The sequence below is a fragment of the Pseudocercospora fijiensis genome, assembly GCF_000340215.1.
Source record: "Pseudocercospora fijiensis CIRAD86 unplaced genomic scaffold MYCFIscaffold_1, whole genome shotgun sequence".
In the NCBI taxonomy this organism is placed as follows: Eukaryota; Fungi; Ascomycota; class Dothideomycetes; order Mycosphaerellales; family Mycosphaerellaceae; genus Pseudocercospora; species Pseudocercospora fijiensis.
The window spans coordinates 4,712,701-4,731,102 of NW_006921532.1; the positions used below are offsets into that span (position 1 = coordinate 4,712,701).

The window sequence follows — 18,402 nt, forward strand, 5'->3', positions numbered from 1 at the left end:
TATAGCCTCATCGGAAGGGGGGAACAGAGAGCAGAGACAGAGGGAGGAGGGAGAAGACTGGCGGACTCGCGGGCCATCACATGCGGACGGGTTCTCAACGCTGGAGCGCGATGCACGCGCCCTGGCTTGGTGACGCAAGAGCGGGACGTGCCGATTTTGACGGGTCGGCTCTTTGACAGCCAGGTTGGCCCTGGTCAGTTGTCCGATGGTTTAGCAGGCGAGGTCTTCCGCTCGACTACCTCCGTTCAGGCCTTTGTGCATTAAGGATTACGTTCCGCGGTGGTGAATTGGTCAGATTGCACGTGATAGATTTAAATAAATTAGGGCTAGCTTCCGTCTTTCCGAACAACTAATTACATACTACTCTACCTAATCCTTCGCCTAAAGGCCTAAAGCTAAACCGCTAATTTTTATCGTAGACTCCGCTATCAAACTACTATCTCGCAGCGATACCAACTATCGGCATATCTAACACGCTGAGATTGTAGCGCTGCTAATTGCGAATTAGAATATCTAAAAATCTCGTATATGCGACGTATATACGTTAAGTTATACTAAATCCCGCAAGGCGACTTTATTTATAGCTATCCGCTACTAGCGCACCTAATATACACCGAAACAATAACTCCTGAATCTCGCGTACCTAACACTTGGAGGTCCTTAATTAGAGCCTTCCGACTAACTTATTTGCTATAAGCAACTGCGTACGACTTCTTACTATTAAGTTCTCGTCGAGGCGGGAGATAGAGGCTATAACGACCTCCTTTAATCTTAACCGAACTAACTCGAGGCCCTTCGTAGAGTACTTCTCAATTACTTTAATAAGACACTCGAGTGCCTACGGTGTAATAGTGCTAAGTTCTCGTTACTCCGGCGACGCTATTTACTAGCGGCTTAGAAGGCACTAGATTTATTACCCCTAATACACTCGAAACCTCCGCGAGCTCGTAGACCTAGTATTTCCGACCAATATTGCTATAAACACCGTGCTCGTACGACACCGCATTGTTAAGATATAGCTAAATAGCAGACGCGACTTTAGCTAGCTACTCGAGTCGACATTTCGAATACTAATTAATACCCGCGATACTAATTAATATAAGCGGCTCCGACTTGACTAATTAAGCTAACACTTCCGAGCTCAATCGTCGTAGCGGAGATAATTAGTATAGCTCTTCTTATCTAATAGAAGCGCTACTAATATCTAAACTAGACCGTCGTAGCGAAGAAGATATCGGCCTACTACCTCGACTAGACGATAAAGACGAGGAAATGCCTACTCTAGAAGACCTACCGCTGCTAGGAGAGACTTCCGATATACTAGGCCCTTTATCCGATCTGCTAGGTCCTATATTCGCTAGTACATTCGCCGGTCTAGCACTCGATAAAGATCGCCGCCGCTAGCGCTAGTACTATAGCGACTACTATAACTCTAAGAACATGCTAGGCGATAAGGACCGCTTAGCTACTCGCCGCTAGCCTACTCGCCTTTAGCCTGCTCGCCTTTAGCCTACTAAAGAGCGCGCTACTCCTCGCCGCCTACGAACCGCTAATCGCAACATTATATATAATTAGCTAGTTGATAATAGTCTAACTAAGGATAAGGATGCTAATATAGATAAAAAGCCGTAGAGCGAGGGCGAACTAGAGCGTAAGCGCCGTACTAGCAATGCCTCCGATAATAACGATTAGCCTATTTAGCATCCTAGTAAGCGCGGCCTCGATAAGATAAACGACGAGGAAGAGGGCGAACTCGAGCCTACTAGCAATCGTAGTCCGCGCCGTATACTAAAGCAGAAGTACGCCCTCGCTATAAAGCACCTTACTTAGCTTAAATTACCGATAGAGAAGATATTGTTTATATAGTTTAGCAATAAGGGCACTAAGACCTATCGTAAGCGGGTATAGGCTATATAAGACATACTGCCTAATAAGCATCTTATTAGTGCTGTCTAGCTGCGAGCTAAGGTTAAGAACTTAATTAGCAAGAAGTTCTTTAATGTATATAAGCTAGAAGAGAGCCTTGCTGCACTACGCCGCCTCTCCGAGATATATAATGTAATCTATAGTATTGTACCGAATTGGTACCGCCTGCTCGAGGACTTTATACTACCGAATACCCGCAAGGACACTATATAGCGAGCAATATTATTCGAGGATAAGCGTAACATAATATAGAAGCGTATCTGCATAATTACGTATATAGTAGTGTATTCGATGGCGATAAAGCGAGCCTCCTAGATACTAAAGTCGCTTAGTCTGCTCTTAGTATATGTTAGCAATCTACTAGCTCCGCTTATCGACACCCTATATAGTATAGGTCTGCTTCCTTCGTATAGGACTATTTAGGCGTTAATTAAGAAGAATGCTAACACCTAGCGGCTAAGGATCCTCGAGTAGGCAAAGCTGTATATTTAGTAGCTCTACTACGACAACTTTAACCGCTAGGCAAAGCGTAAGGATTAAGATATTGCAGACAATAATAAATAGGTCAACATTACTAATTCGTATATCGCCCTATATAATAATCTTCTAGAGGGCGGCTTAATATAGGACATACTAGACCGGTCTAAGCTAGTACTAACTAAGAACATTATCTATAACATCGATAATAATAATACTATCGAGGCAGTCGAGATGCACTAGCTCTACGAAGCCTATATATATGTATTCGGTAATGCGATTAAGGCGGTATTTAAAGTAGCTAAGGATAGAGGCTATCTAGTCTAGTAGCTAGAGTATCCGGAAATCGACTGCAGCTTTAAAGGCAAGACCTAGTTGCTAGCTATACCTCTATTATAGAACGACGAGATCTCTAATAAGGGCACTGCCTTAGTATACGACGACATCTACTAAAGCAACCTTGGCCTAAAGCCTAATAATCCGATATTCGACAATCGATTAATTATTAATATTAGTAATTAGCTTACGATCGAGCGCATACTATCTATAATCTTTAGCGGTGTCGAGAACAAGGCGGTATACGATAAGAAGCAGCATGTCCTTCTAGTGCCTGCTTAGTTCTACATCTTTATAAACCTATGCTTTACGCCTTTCCGTATCTACTAGAACAAGAATAAGGCTAGTAAACGCTTAGACTTCTCTCTATTATCTAATGTCAACTTCTAGGGCATAAAGGAGGTTGATCCCAAATCACTAAAGTTCTTCCGTATGCAGAGACTACTTAAGCGTTGTTTCAATGCTCGAGTTATCGCTATGCTACTCTAGATTATAGTCAACCGTAGCTATATCACCGAGGACATTGTTAGAACAGGCTAAGGTAATCAAACTCGCCCCGAGGTTGTTAAGCAGGCTATTATCGAGAAGATTACTACCGCTAAGTATATAGATATCTTAAAGGAAATGCATAAGCTGCTCTTGTCGCTAGAGGCATAGGATAGTATACCTAATCGACTAGCTACTGCTGCTACCGACGGCGCGGCACTAAATAGACTAGATGCGGCCTTTACTTCGATATATAGACTACTAAAAGAGATCTCCTTGTTTATACGTATTCGCTATGCCGTCCGTATATAGGATGTCGGTTATCTCCGTCGGTGCGTAGATTACACTATTCTAATGTTCCTCGGTGCTAGACAGAGCAATTATAGCCGCCTAATAACCTACTTCCATTTCCTATTAAATAAAGGTAGTACAGCGGAGCTACAGAAGGCAGTTCTCGCTACTAGAACAGTTAATTAATCTAGAAAGAAGGGCTATACTGTCGGTAGTAATAAGATGATTGAGCTAATTAACTACGCACTCTCGGAGGATTACAAGCGCCTTACTAACTCGACTTATAGACTTGCTGCCGCCTTTAAGCGAGTATTAATAAATAGGGAGCTATCCCGTCTTATCCGGGATATATTCAAGGAGAATTCTAGTGTCTATCGAACTAGCTATTACACCGAAAAGGACATTAGCGTAGGCGTGTTCAATCGAGCCGACAAGATCCGTATCGATAGCTTTACGAAGTAGCAGTATAGAAGCTTTACGCTGTTAGACGATATCTAGAACATTAGCGCAGATCAGATACTAGCGGTCGTTAAGAACTTCAATACTACTAATCAGAACTTTATGCGAGGCCGTACTACTGTACTGCAATCCGATGCCTTAGACGGTCCTAATGCTACGGAGCGCCTCGAGGGTGTTAATTATAGTCCAATCGAGGAGGTAGTACTTAATCTAGATCGAGACGATATGTAGGTTTAGCTAGCAGATAGTACTGCTTAGCTCTTCGAGAGCGTTAAGAGCTAGGACCTAACTAGAGCTAGAGCTAGAGCTAGAGCTAGAGTTGAGGGAATAGACATAGGCCTTTTAGTACGTATAGGTAGCCTCGGCGATAACGGCGGCAGTAACTTCTAAAGCAATAGAGCATAGCATTCGATAGATATTAATGCGCATAGCTTAATTAAGGATATACTTTATAGTTCCTAACTAGTAGTATACGTGAATCTCCGTCTATCCGTCTATCTATCTATCTATCTATCCTATACATTCTGCTTACCTAAGGTTTCCGTCGTTATCGTGTTAATCACTTTTACTAGCGCTAATTGCTAGAAACGCGCTTAATCGACGTATCTCGTGCTAACTAACTAACTAGCTAACTAGCTAACTAGCTAACTAGCTGACTAGCTAACTAGCTAACTAGCTAGCCGGCTAGCTCTAGGAAGGTCGTAGAAAGATAACTCTAGTAAGTTGTTTGCTAAAGTTAACTAGATAGGCGTCCTTCTAGCTAGCTATACTCGACCTAGGGCCTATTTAGTAGGATTCGGCCCTGCTTAGGACGACGGAGCGGCCTTAGGCACAATCACATGCTAGCGTCTAGTAAATAATGTCGCTCTTGCCGTAAAGGAGCGGGTTAGTTAGTAAGGTGATGTATAGCCGTTATTGCTACCTATTGTCGACTACGTAGCTTAACCTTACCTGCGTAGATAGACCTTCGCTTTCTAACTTCCACTTCTTCTTCTTCTTTACATTAACTATACTGTGTACCGGTATCCGCACTGCGCGTATAACTAGCGAGTATCCGCACTATATACGTAACTAGCGAGTTCCCCTTTGCGTAACTAGCGATAGTAAACACCTCCACCCCTAGCAACATACTAACTATCTATATACTATAGCGGCAGTGTCAATTATACCTCTTTATCGCGAGTAGAAGTGGCTCTCTACTACGATTAATACTATTCCTTGCTAGTTCTGCGACTTGCTACCGATAGAGCCGCTTAGAAATAGTCGAGGTCTATTAGCAGGTAATTTGTTTAGTCCTTTAGTCTCCGATAGGCTTTGCCGAAAGGTAACTCTCCTAGCGAGTAGGTTTAGGAATTAATCGCAGTCTTAGTATAGCTGTTCTATAGTAGCATTACTATTAGGTAATTCCGTATTAGATAGTCTTCTTGTCTATTACTATAACAGGCTTTCTACATTATTAGGCTCTTCTCGGGATACTATACGCATATCTAGTTAAGCTTAGTGTAACGTAGCCTTTGCAAATTCGGCGATTAGGAGCGTACGATGTCGGATATAGCCTCTAGGCAGCGAGCTATTAATGCTGTAGTTCCGCGGTACGAATAGGCGTCCTTAAGCAAGACGTCTTTATAAGGGCACTGCTATACGACTATAGTAAGCGTATCGACTCTGCTAGACAACTGCAGTGCGCACCCCCTCTTCCCTCCGAGCGTATTAAGACTGTTATATACCTACAGTGCGCAAGAAAGAGTTGTTCTAGGGGTATATCTTTTAACAGTCTTTTTAACATTTAGGCGCGGTTCGACTATTGTTCTCTAGGTAGCTTTAGTCGGTACCTAGTTTCTAACTCTTTAAGTTCGCTAGTGTTATACGCTTAATAATGCCTGTTCTATATACACTTCGGTGTTGTAGTTAGTAATAGAATGCGTTAATAGCTAGCGAGAGAGCAAGCTTATAGGTAATGTATGCTTCTAGTATGCTTCTTATAGTATGCTCCTAGTAGGCCCTTAAACCGCTAGTTATATCAGATCCCTGTAAACGCTATTGTTTATTTTCTCTGCCTTGCATAGCAACTAAGGCCTCTAGTTTTAGGGAGAGGTAGGCAAAGGAGGGCGAGGACGTAAGAGGTCGCTTCGGCGATTCTCGAAGAGATGCTATTTATAGCGCTCGTTATACGTTATCGCCCTACGCTTCTATTCTACCGTACATATTATAGTGCCTGCTAACTAGCATGTAGTACGATAAGTATAGTATTAGCTTCTAGGCTTTGTCGGTCTTCTCGAAATAGGACTTCTCGAAATAAGGCCTTCGGTATGCCTAAGGCTACGGTCGTCGTTATCGTGTTAGACACTTTTGTTAGCGCTATTTGCTAGAAATGCGCTCAATCGACTCGGTCTAGCGTTGTAGCGGCGGTATTGTTGTTTAAAAAGCATCGTAAATTCGAGGAAGGAGATTCAGATAGAGGAAGCCTCGATAGCCCGCTAAGGCTCGGATTTACTATAGTATAACATCCGATTGGCGGGATTAGGCCGGCTTTAAGATCGCGATTTCCTCTTACGTATCTATTAACTTTAGCTGTATACCGATATCGACAAAGAATATAACAAAGAGCGTAACGGTACTAAAAACGCGAGAAATATATGCTATACTATATACTGTCTTAAAGGTCTACTATCTAGTCTACTATCTACCGCGAAGTCCTACTAAACAACCGCTAAATTAACGCTAAAACACGCGATTTCCGACCCACCGACAGTCTACGTGTCTCTATACTATATCTACTACCTACTCGGCAGATACTACGATAGGATGTTGTCGTCGATATTACTGCTACGGCTGCTTGCTACACTTAAGCTTCTCGCACGAGCGCCCTCGCTATATAGACCCTTAGTAGCTATAGGAATGCGAATGTTACGACTACTACGACGACTAATATAAGCCTATATTAACTGCTTAGTCGCCTCCTCTACCGTAATATCGTCTTCTTCTTTAACAGGTAGAGCGGTAGGGCTAGCGGTAGTAGAGGCAGATCGACTAGGGCCTAGCTAAGTACTACGGCGCGTACGCTTTCGAGCAGATAGTGCATTAGAAGGCCTAGCAGGATCGGAGACCGTAGGGCTATCGGACGGAGGGTTAGAAGGAGCCGCTATAGCAGGTGTCTACTAAGTCTGCTGCTAAGTCTGCTACTAAGTTTGCTACTAAGTTTGCTAAGCTAGGCCGTGCTATATACCGGACTAGCGTATAGTGTTCGCGAAGGCAGATCGTCTTAAGGAGTTATTTAGGTTGCGCTAGTCGGCCTCTATCTGCTATAGAGTCCTATAGGTTACTAGACGTGGATCTGCTAAGCTGCCTTTAGCTCCCTGTTCTTCTACCGCCTATCTAGTAGCAGCAGCATCTTTAATAGCCTTCGTAGCAGCCTCCTGCTTCGCTTTCTATTCCGCCTTGTAGGCCTCCTAATTAGTATACATATCTTCGGCTATACTAATAATAGCAGCAAGCAGCTCGTCGAGATTAGTATCCTTATGCTGCTACTTATTTAATTCTAGTACGACTTGTAACAGCCTATCTCTATCGATATTCAAATCCTCCTAGGTCTCGTACGACCGAGTAAGAAGGAAGACCTCTAACACAGACTATATTAGCCTATCCTTTATATATATGCCGGCTAGTATGCGGAATAAGCGGTTCTTGCGTAGGTATAGGGCATCTACTTTCTTTAAGCACTACTCCTTAATGCGCTTAAGTGTATAGCTTAGCCTCGTGCCCTTACCTAGTAGGTTGACTAGCTTAATACGCTTAACTAGTAGTTTAGGTAGATCGGCCATTAGTTCTGTATTATAGAAGTTATAGCAGTCTCTCTAATCTGCCTAGCTAAGTAGATGCAGAAACTAGGTTAAGTACTCGCTATAGTGCTTATTTATTACTACGCGAAAGCAGCGACTAGGAATCTTAAGGTAATCGTTTAGTATACCTAAGAAGACCTTCGGGATATTCTTACGGCTCTCTAGCTTAGACGTGTTCTATATATTACTCTCCTTAGATTTTCCTCGCCTACGGCTACTAGCAGCACTATCTCTAGCATCGGTATTAGCGTTACTATACACATTATCCTAATCGCTCGCACCGCCGACATCCTCGCTAGGAAGCTCTTATCGCAACCTACTCGGTCCGGCAGTGTATGCGCTACGGCCTCTACTACGAGCACCTCTGCCGCGAGCACCTCTGCCGCGACCGCTACGACTACGACTACGACTACGACCGCTAGACTGCGACTACGCCTATACCTATACCTACGCTAGTAGAAGGATAGAAAGCATGCTAGCGCCTTCTAGCATACGCTTAATATAGTCTCCGCTATAGTATAGGACGAAGAAGAACGCCCGAGGCCGGTAGAAGTGTAGCTTATTAAAGAAGCCCTACGAATTCAGAAGCGCTAGTCGTCGAGCAATGCGTCTAAGTCGCTGCTAAAGGTCTCCTAGGTTACGAGTAATGTTAAACTTCTACTAGTATACATCCGCGATATTAGGTATATCTAATCTAATGCTTGCTACGGTAGTAGCTGCTATGCATCGAATATTAGAGTCTAGCTTATAATACTTATTATATCGATCGTCCTAGTCTAGCTTTAGCACCCTCGTAGTATAGAAGGAGATAGTACGGGTAACATTAACACCTAGACCTACGCCTAGGCTATACTAATACTTCTTAGTTAAATCCGGATTATCCTTAGTTAGATATAACAACTAGCTACGGGCGATATCGACGAAATTAGCGATATATTTACAGCCGTTAATAAATACTAGAGACTTGCGCATATTCTATAGCGTAGCAGATCCCTTCTTAATATCCTTGTCCTCGCTATTAGGAGTTAGTAGATAGGAGACCGCATTATTAATTACTATATATAGCATGTCGTAGTTAGTAAGATGCTCTCTCGGGATAAACTTAATAATATACGTAATCTCTAGTCGATCGATACTACTACGGATAATCTTGGTCTCGTATAGATTAGGGCCTTTATCGCGTATGCCGGCATACTTCATCGCATACTTAGTGCACTCTTTATCTATAGTAGCCGATATTAATAGCGTACTAGTGTCGATACGTAGGCGATTACGTATTTAACCGACCTGCGAGTATTCGTTATAGAAACTAGAAGGCTCGCCCTAGTTATAGATTAGGTGCGCCTTATCGATAATAAGCAGACTAATACGCTCGCGGACCTCTAGTTCGTTTAGTAACGAAAGGAATTGCGGAGATGCTGCCTGTTCTAAACTAAGTAGGAGGTGCTAGACCTTGCCTTTTAGAATGTTCTTAAATATGCCTAGGTCGATCTTCTTAGTATCGGCAGAGATATGCACTAAATAGACGAGGCTACTAGTATTGCTAGCTATACGCTCGATAGCTGCTGCTTGTTCGGCACCTAAGCGGTTTAATAGAACAACTTAAATAGTAATTATACTAGTTAGCATTGTAAAGCCCTAGAATAGCAAACTCTTTCCCTCGCCTATACGAGCAATAAACAGGACATTATTCTAGCTATAGATAAGTGCGTACATTACTATTTTCTACGGTAGAGTTAGTATATATTCTATACTAGGGTACTTGAAATCGAGGAGTTTAGTTAAGCCTTTCTCGATGATTTCCGCCTAGTACTAGATAGTCTCTTTAAACTAGCCTGCTTGCTATACTAGTTCTTATACACGCGCGAGTAAGGTATCTAGATCCGTAATCTTCTCGATGCGTCGCTAGAAGTGCCGCGGCTAGTCTGATTTCAATTAAGGTAGCTTTATCGGCTTAATACCGAAGTCTAGACATATACGCGTAATAGCGGAACGACCTAGTAATAGTGCTTAATATAGCTCTTAGCGCTCGAGTCGCTGCTTCTTCTAGCGCGTAGCCTTCTTATTCTCGCGCTGCTTACGGCGCTACTTTTTAAACGCTATGCTAGACGCTAGGTACTAGACGCTAGGTACTAGATGCTAGACGCTAGGTACTAATACTAGATACTAGATACTAGATGCTAGATGCTAGATGCTAGATACTAGGTACTAGCTAGTGTTCGAGTCGGCGATATCGTTAGTTTAGCGCTAATCGAGTGCTAAAGGAATAGAAAAGTTAGCGAGTAGCGGCGGCAGCGAGGTCGAATTTGAACCCTGTTTTAAGGATATACGGACCTTCGGCGGAGCCTATATAATACTTAAACTTTACAACTGCGTACTACGTTTATCGAGATTAGGCTACGGGTTAAAGTTCTAAGTACTAGAGGCTAAAGAGCTAGTTTGCCCTCTAGACTAAGCAGGCTATATAGGTTAAAATACAGAATAGATAGACACGCGGAGGTTATAGAGGGCACTAGAAAGGTAGACCTCTAATGCTTTGTTATTACGGCTAGGTGTTGTTTGTTTAAAAGTAAATTATATAGAGATAGGCAAACGAGTTAGGCGAGACTAGCAATTTACGTTTCCTAATTATAATTCTTAAATTTGTAAAGCAATAGTATTATTAGAATACGCAGTTATCTTGTTAGTATAATTATCTAGGAACCGTCTCTATTATGTACTATACTACGAGTGCTAGTTGTTGCGGTATTCGAGCTATAATGCCTACACTAGTAGGTAGTTAGTCGAAGCTGCACCCGCCCTAAACGGTTTAGCCTTAGGCGCTTCGCTAGAATGAGATCTCGAATAGCGCTAAATCTAATGTAGTATAGTATAGAAATGGAAGTCACGAGCAGTACACATACGAATTCAACCACGAAGCGCCTGAATGGAGGTAGCCGCTCGAGGAGCCTCGCGACAGAACATCGTGATACATTCACCCACTCCACCCATATGCGCTCTCTGCGCTGCATCACGGCGCATCGACATGTAAGAACCTTGGCAAGACAGCTGCCATGCTGTCGCTCACTCCGGCGATGCCTCACTACGCTGGCCATAGAAACCTCCTGCGACGACACATCAGTCGCGGTTGCAGAGCTCACGCCATCTTCGCTCGGCGGACGACTCCATGTGCACTACCACAACAAGATTACTGCGAACGCCGATGAATTCCGCGGAATCCACCCATTAATTGCCCTGAAGTCGCATCGGACGAGCCTCGCGCCAATGGTTCAAGAAGCATTGAGCACTGCTCCGCCATTGGACTTCATTTCTGTCACGCGAGGTCCTGGAATGCGTAGCAACCTGGCTGTTGGTGTGGACACTGCGAAAGGGCTCTCTCTTGGTCTGAGGATTCCCATTCTAGGATTGCATCATATGCAAGCCCATGCCTTGACTCCGAGGCTTGTGCATGCGATGCGGAATTCTGGTGGATGCAGTTTGAATCAAGGCTTGAAACCCAGCTTTCCGTTCTTGACAGTACTGGCGAGTGGAGGCCATACGATGTTAACCTCGTCTCAAAGTCTGGTAGAGCACACGATTCTGGCAGAGACCCACGACATCGCCTTGGGCGACTGTCTTGACAAGGCTGCCCGAGCAGTAGTACCTTTAGATGCAATACAAACTCCTTATGGGAAGGCTCTCGAAGATTTTGCCTTTCCTTCTGGCGAGTACCAATACAGGCCTCCAGCCCGCCGGCAGGAGGAGCTTGAGCACCGCAGAACGCAATGGAACTGGTCGCTTGCGCCGCCTTTCTCGGAGAGTAAAAGTGGTGCCAAAACATCACGACGCATGGCATTCTCCTTCGCCGGGCTCTTATCCTTCGTAGAGCGTCTAATGTCTCAGAAGGTAGATGCGAATGGACGTTTGGCCTCAGAGGCACGTTTGCCAGAAGAAGTCTCCACTGACGAGCGCCGTGAACTGGCGCGCGAGGTTCAACGAGTTTGCTTCGAGCATTTGGCCTCCCGCATCTTACTGCATCTTTCCTCTTCCAATGCAAACGATGTCAACGCGATCGTTGTCTCTGGAGGGGTTGCATCAAACCGATTTTTGAGACATGTAATGCGCGCTATGCTTGACGTTCGTGGCCATCGACATGTTGCATTGGAGTTTCCGCCCGTCGAACTCTGCACCGATAATGTAAGAGAGAGAAACTCGAAAGCAAATCACTGTCTCAAGCACCTGCTGACCATCGAGGATTGTTCTAGGCCTTAATGATTGCATGGGCTGGATTGGAGATGTGGAATGCCGGCTATCGGTCGACCTTGGATATTGAACCGATCAGGAAGTGGTCGATGGATGCAGCTGCTCCTGATGGTGGTATACTAGCGGTCGGAGGGTGGACTAACAATGGCAATATCTGATTGTGAGCAAAGTAGGCGCATACCCATGTATACTTTGGGCGAAGTCGCCAAGTCAACAGTGTTCCTCCTGCCATGGGTGCCGTGACTTACGGTAGCGAAGTGGAGCCAGAGTACATGGACTTGGTGCGGGGCTTGGACGCATCCCACAGAGTTGTCCAGATCAGAAACATCTTGTTCAACGCATGACCAAAGGGCCGCAGAAAGCGGTCGCACTGGTTGAGTAGCTTCTAAAATATGGCACTGGCTACGCTTGGCATCATCAGCATTGGCGATATGGGGCTCGGCATTGCAAAGCTCCTGCTATCTCACAATTTCAATGTCATTACGAATGTTCGTGGTCGCAGGTAAGTGGATCACTTCTGCGAAGGGGCTTCTTCTAATATTCTCGCAGTCCAGAAACGCAGGAGCGTGCCCGCAAAAATGGAATATCACTCGTCGACACCGACACGGCGCTGGTCGATGCAGCAGATGTCATCCTGTCCATTGTGCCACCGCGTGATTCGCTCACAGTCGCAAGGCGTATTTCCACTGCTTCAGGTTCTGCATCAAGGACCCGACCAAGCCCTCTCTGCTTTATAGATCTCAATGCAGTGAGCCCACGCACGGCTCGGGAAGTCAACGATCTTTTCGTGAATTCCAGCTCCAAAGTCAATTTCATCGACGGAGGGATTATCGGCGCACCGCCGAGCCTGAAAGAAGACGGCAGCTGGTATCGTCCATCAATTCCGGTTTCTGGTCCCTACAAGCTTTTCCAGGCTCATCCAAACGGTGACAAGTTGGCAGAGGTGCTGAACATGAGACACCTTAACGACACAATCGGCGCCGCAACCGGTTTAAAGATGTGCTTTGCGTCGCTTTCCAAGGGGTTTACTGCGCTTGCCATCCAATCCTTCACCACAGCCCACAGCCTAGGTGTTCTCAATGAGCTTAGACAACATCTTGATGACTTCTCCCCAGGTGTGCGGACACGCGCAGAAAGAGGTCTGGTCTCGATGCCTCCAAAAGCGTACAGATGGGTGAACGAAATGGAGGAAATTGCTGCAACCTTTGAGGCCGACGGCGGGTTTCAGATGGACGAATCGCCATTCAGGGCGATTGCAAATATCTACAAGCTTGTAGCTGACGAGACTGATCTAGGGTTGGAGAAGACCGAGGATCGCCATAGGGGAAAAAGCTCTGAAGACGTTGCAAAGCTCATTCTGGAAGGCACCACCAGGCGGAAGATCAAGACGGATTAGCACAAGATGGCGTACTTTGCTTCAAACCACGAGAACAGAGACGAAATCCTTCTTCTCTACCTTCTAGCGGAGTCGCAGGTGCAGGCGAGCGGCTGACGAAAAGATATATCGAGACTAAAGTCACCGCACGCTAAACGCCACGAAAAGGATGGATTGCAGCTGCAGCTGAATCGTAGTGCGACAGTACGTCTGTTCCCCTGCTAGCTCAGAGCTGATTCACATGTTGAGGCCGAATTTTCCATTGAGACGTAGCGGCACCTGGGTCCTCTAGCGATTGTAGACACCTTGCGCGACTGCCTCGAACTTGCATATTCCATCGGCTTGGAGTGACATACTCCAAAGCCAGTAGAACGCCGGATTTTAAATGAGCAAACCATTCGTGGATTGTCGAGTGGCTATACTGGCCATATTTTGGGCAATGAGACAGCTGTATTGAAGTCTTGAATCGCAGTGAACTTCAAACTTCCTGAGCACCGGTCAGAGGCTTCAATCTGGCACCTGGATTCTTCATTGTCGACAACTAGATCTCGTACTGATTAGGCAAGGCATGCTTGGATCCATCCACCTACCAGAAGAGTCAGTACGGGCTCAGTGAACAGGTACCAAAATACATATACTCACCTGCGAAGAATGCCAAGCTACATATCCATTGAGCAACTCCAAAAGCTCCCTGAATATCGTTCTTGTGACATGCCCAGGCGACGGCAAATACCAGACTTACGAACGCGAAGAATAGATTTACACACATCCATACACGATCAGGCATAAAGCCTTCTACAAGATGAACTCCCCAGCCCACGCCTAAGGCCAACCTCCCCTTCTTCTTCGGCACTCGGAGGTAAGCGATCATTTCTCCGTCGTACTCCTCTGGATGCTTGAACAGATGCAAGAGGTACTGACTGCCCACCGGGGGGATCAAGTCTCCGGGCTCGAAGGAATAATCAATCTTACCAGTTGGTGGCATATCAGGCGTCTTCCGAATATCAGCGAATCGGTTTTGGTGACACTCGAACTGGACAAAATTAATGGTGCTGAGGCCACGAAGTTTGAGGAAGCGCTGCCACCGTCTGTTGATAAAGGAGTAGTGTGATCGTAGCTCAATGGCCAAATCTCGATCGCTCTTGATCTTATGTGGAGACATGTCTAGATGTGCCATCTTAGGGGAGTGTTGGGCTTCATTAGCACACGTCAGGAGCCATGGTGGATCCGTCAGCGGCGTATATGGTGTGTAAAAAGGCAGTGAAGAGGTGGAGAACGTTTGCTGTGACTTTTCTTCTCCTGAGCAGGAGTTGTGAACAGGCTGTCCAAAGCTTGACCAGGAAGTTTGAGAGGATTGAGCACCTCCGAAAGACGAGCTGAAACTGCGAGTGCCACTAGAGCTGCTTGGACTCGTAGGTGTTCCTGGAGTATGTGTTCGTGGTCGGTTTAGGTAAGCTTCGAGCTCCCTAGCTGCGCCGGGCTTTCGTTCTTCGAAATCGTCATACAAAGGTTGACCACACGAGCAAGTCCATCTCACGCGAACGTGGTTGTCTTTGGGTTCAGGCTCCGGGCCGTAATTATCCTGCAGCCACGAGATTCCCTCCTTAACTGTGTTTGCCATTGCTTCCAGGATTATGCCGAGCGACGCTTGTGCATTGTTTCGAGGCTTATGTGGAGGACGCCAGGAGCTCCAGAGCGCATCGCGTGCCAATTGCTCGCGCAGACGGTCCGTATCGTTTGCCTCAGGCCTATCCGGGAAGGTGGTCTGCAAAGCTGGCAGGGCGCCTTCGGGTTCCTGGACGTCGCCACTGGTCGGAGCCTGATGGGACGACAATGGATGCTCTTGTACTATATCACGGGACAAGCCGTTGTTCTGGATTATATCCGCTGTGTTAGGAGCGTCTTCATCGGGTTGAAAACTATTCGTAGAGGCTTCCGACCCGCTAATTTCCTGGACAGAGCCAACAGTGTCATCCTCTTCGCTCACAATCAAAGTGGCCAGCGTTTCGAGATTGGCCGAAAATGCAGCAACGTCCGGATGAACACTCCCGAGGATTTTGACAGATAGGTGTTCACTTTCTCGTAGTGAGTCAAGCAGGTCAGATGAGCATTCCTTGTGCTGGTTCTTTCGGCTCTCCGCCAGCGCATATTTTGCCTTCCATGTCAAAGGATGCTTCCCTCCAATCAGTTTCTTCTGGCCCTGAAGCGCCACCTTCCAAGCTGCCTCGGGACCGTCAGCAATCGTAGCACGCTTAGGCACAGTGGCGCGTCGTTGGAGAGCAGGCCGTCTCGGCTCGTGATGAGATCGCGGCGGATCCAGGCCATGGAGAGGTTTGCTCTTGAGTTTATTGCGCATTCTCACGGTACTTCGACCTTTCTGAAGATAGCACGGGGAAGGAGTCTGACCTGATGCACCGATCGGGCTTGCTGGCACTGCGTCAGCCTCGGTTTCGTACGTATAAGTTTTGGCGACATTTTGGCCGGATTGTAAATTCAGGTCTCCACCAGCTGCATCTTTCGCCAAACTGCCTCGAATTTCGGCTAAAAGTGCATTGACTATGTCAGCAGCCACTTGATCGTGTTGGTCTGACGGCTCTTTGATATCGATTGGGTCAGTGCGCGGTCTACCATCGTTCAGCTCTGGCTTCTCGACGTCGTTGTCCCTAGCATCATCCAGCTGTCCAATCCAGTCTTCTACTGCGAGACCATCGGTGGGTGTCGCAACTATGCTTGACACAGATGGTGAACGACTATCAATGCCAGAGTCCCCATCTAGTACCGTCGACGGTATCTGGAGCCGGAGTTGAGGCGAGGGATCAGTAGGCCCCGAGTATTCTGGCAAAGTCTCTACGTCTTGCTCATCGGCAGCATCTTCCATGTTCGAGTCCAAGGGTGTAGAAGGCAGTTCGGATGTTCGAGAATTGTCCGGGAGCTCGAACATGCCCTCGCTCGGCAGCTCTGGCAAGGCGATCCCCTTCGGCTCGTTCCATGGTAATTGGTCTTGAACGACAATGTCTGTGACTTGATCACGACCTGTGCTCAGCTTTCTCCTCAGACGGATGTCAAAGCCTATTTTTGTTTGCCGAGTCCACGCCTTGATTCTCGCAGCGCCCTTAGCCATGGAGCGTGGCTGATCAGACAGTTGAGTGTCGTACTGCTTTCGCAGCTCACGCAAGAGCTTGGGCGATAAGACATCGAGATCGATCCATTGCTTTCGATCCGGAGTCTGAACAATATGTGACGCTGCATGCAGCTTCCTATCAATCAGTGCCAGGGGCGAAAGAACCGGCGTCATGAATTCATCATTGTCCACCAAGGTGACAGCGGCAGTGGAGGAGGAATTGAGTGTAGAGATTGGCCGTGGCTCCTGAGAAGACGGTTAGTATTCACTTGTCGCCGACCGGTTCCAGCATACCATCTTGGTGTCATGAGATGCACACATCGCCAATCGAACCAGCTTCGGACCCGGGCATTGTGAGCGGGAGGATGGAAAGCAGGATGGCGGAGGATGGAGTGAGTCGCTCGAGTCTTTTGGGACGAGGCATTGGTCACACGAAAGCAGCTGCTGCCTCGCTGCCTGGCTGTGAGGATGTCAGCTCCGACGGCATTCCGAGAGGCGCAGGCCGCGCAGCATGCAGCTGTTCGGCGAACGAGAAGAGCGCGCAGGCTCATGTGTGGGTGAGGCGAGGCAGTGAGGGCCATGAACGGCCTCCTGCAGGTGCAGAGAAGAGGCCGCCATGCAGAGCTGAGCTTTGTGCAACACGAAACTCTCACGCCGTGCTGCAGACTGCACCTGCAGTGTTGACGAGCCTGGCGCCTTGGCATTCTGGCTGATGCTTTCCAGCTTCTTTCTTTCCATTGTAACGCACGACTGTTCTCCACCATCAACCACTTACGAGCCGATGAGCAAGCTGCCGCATCCATCCGATTTGACACAAGTCAATGCCAATGGACAGCACCTGTAGCCGCCCGAGGCTCAAGCACCGACGCCAGTCGAGCTCAGCGCCTACACCACCAACGACCATCGACGCACAGTAGCCGCGGAAATCGTTCCTCGTAGTCATGCGGTCGCTACGTGAATATATACAAGACTGCCACGGACGTGAGTGCTCGCTGCCCGCCCGCGTTGCAACATTGCTACGATTTCACGAATTTCCTTGGTCCCTCCTTGCCATTCTTTCAGTCTTTCACTTCGTTATGCTGCTGGTCAGCTATTTTCCCGCAAACCTTCTGTAGCTATAAGATTTTCGTTTTCTATGATAAGCGCCTGGTCTGTATCATGCCTTCGCGGCACCCGCACACTGCATCTTCAGATTTGCTCAGAATACCTACAATCAAACGATCGACTTCAGCAACGACGGCGTCGAATCTACCAGAAGTCATCGAAGGCTCAATTCCAAAGTGCGCCCAATCTTGTCTATCGGCATATGTCGGTCAGGAGTACGCATGCGCTAGCAACAACGCGGCGTGCCTCTGCAAGCAATACAGCTCGCAAGGCTTTACCATTGGCGAGCTTGCTTTTCTCTGTGTACGACTGGACTGTCCCCGGGCAACGACGCAACAACAGTCGGACGCGTATAGTGTCTGCTCGGCACAATCCAACGCAGCACGTGCTCGACATAGCACTCTCACATTGCCGGTCGAGACGACCACTTCAACCTATTCACACGCAGCTGCGACAACGGCATCGTATCCAACGACCACTGCACAGCTTCACCCCACTACAACTGCAGAAGCGACGTCCTCAGAGCCTGACAACTCGTCAACACTACTGCCGAATTTGCCTACCGAGACCCCGAGTGCAGCGACAGCAGCACGCGGGGCGTCTTCTTTGACAAGTGCGCAAGCCATTGGTGTCTCCGTCGCTGCGACAGGTGCCGTTATCATCGCCATCGTGACAGCTTACATCATAATATGCTTGCGAAAGAGAAAAGCTAAAGGTGCCAGAGCAAATAGGCACTCTTACGACTT

General features: G+C 47.0%; 3 protein-coding genes across 3 annotated transcripts; 2 read left to right on the forward strand and 1 right to left on the reverse strand.

The window, feature by feature from the left end:
* Nucleotides 1-10,755: 10,755 nt before the first annotated feature.
* Nucleotides 10,756-12,193, forward strand: MYCFIDRAFT_159545 (uncharacterized protein; the record flags this gene model as incomplete). Its single annotated transcript, XM_007923211.1, has 2 exons — nt 10,756-11,990; nt 12,059-12,193. Coding segments are annotated over exons 1-2 (1,320 nt in total), but the record flags the coding sequence as incomplete, so codon positions are not given.
* Nucleotides 12,194-12,448: 255 nt separating this feature from the next.
* On the forward strand, nt 12,449-13,452 carry MYCFIDRAFT_27364 (uncharacterized protein; the record flags this gene model as incomplete). Its single annotated transcript, XM_007921623.1, has 2 exons — nt 12,449-12,558; nt 12,606-13,452. The coding sequence occupies 2 exons, from the start codon at nt 12,449-12,451 to the stop codon at nt 13,450-13,452; spliced, it is 957 nt and encodes a 318-aa protein (XP_007919814.1).
* A 520-nt stretch (nt 13,453-13,972) lies between these two features.
* On the reverse strand, nt 13,973-16,904 carry MYCFIDRAFT_192510 (uncharacterized protein; the record flags this gene model as incomplete). The annotated part of the gene is made up of 3 exons (XM_007923212.1): nt 13,973-14,017; nt 14,174-16,798; nt 16,872-16,904. 3 exons carry the CDS (start codon nt 16,902-16,904, stop codon nt 13,973-13,975), a joined length of 2,703 nt encoding a protein of 900 aa, XP_007921403.1.
* Between the last annotated feature and the right edge of the window lie 1,498 nt (nt 16,905-18,402).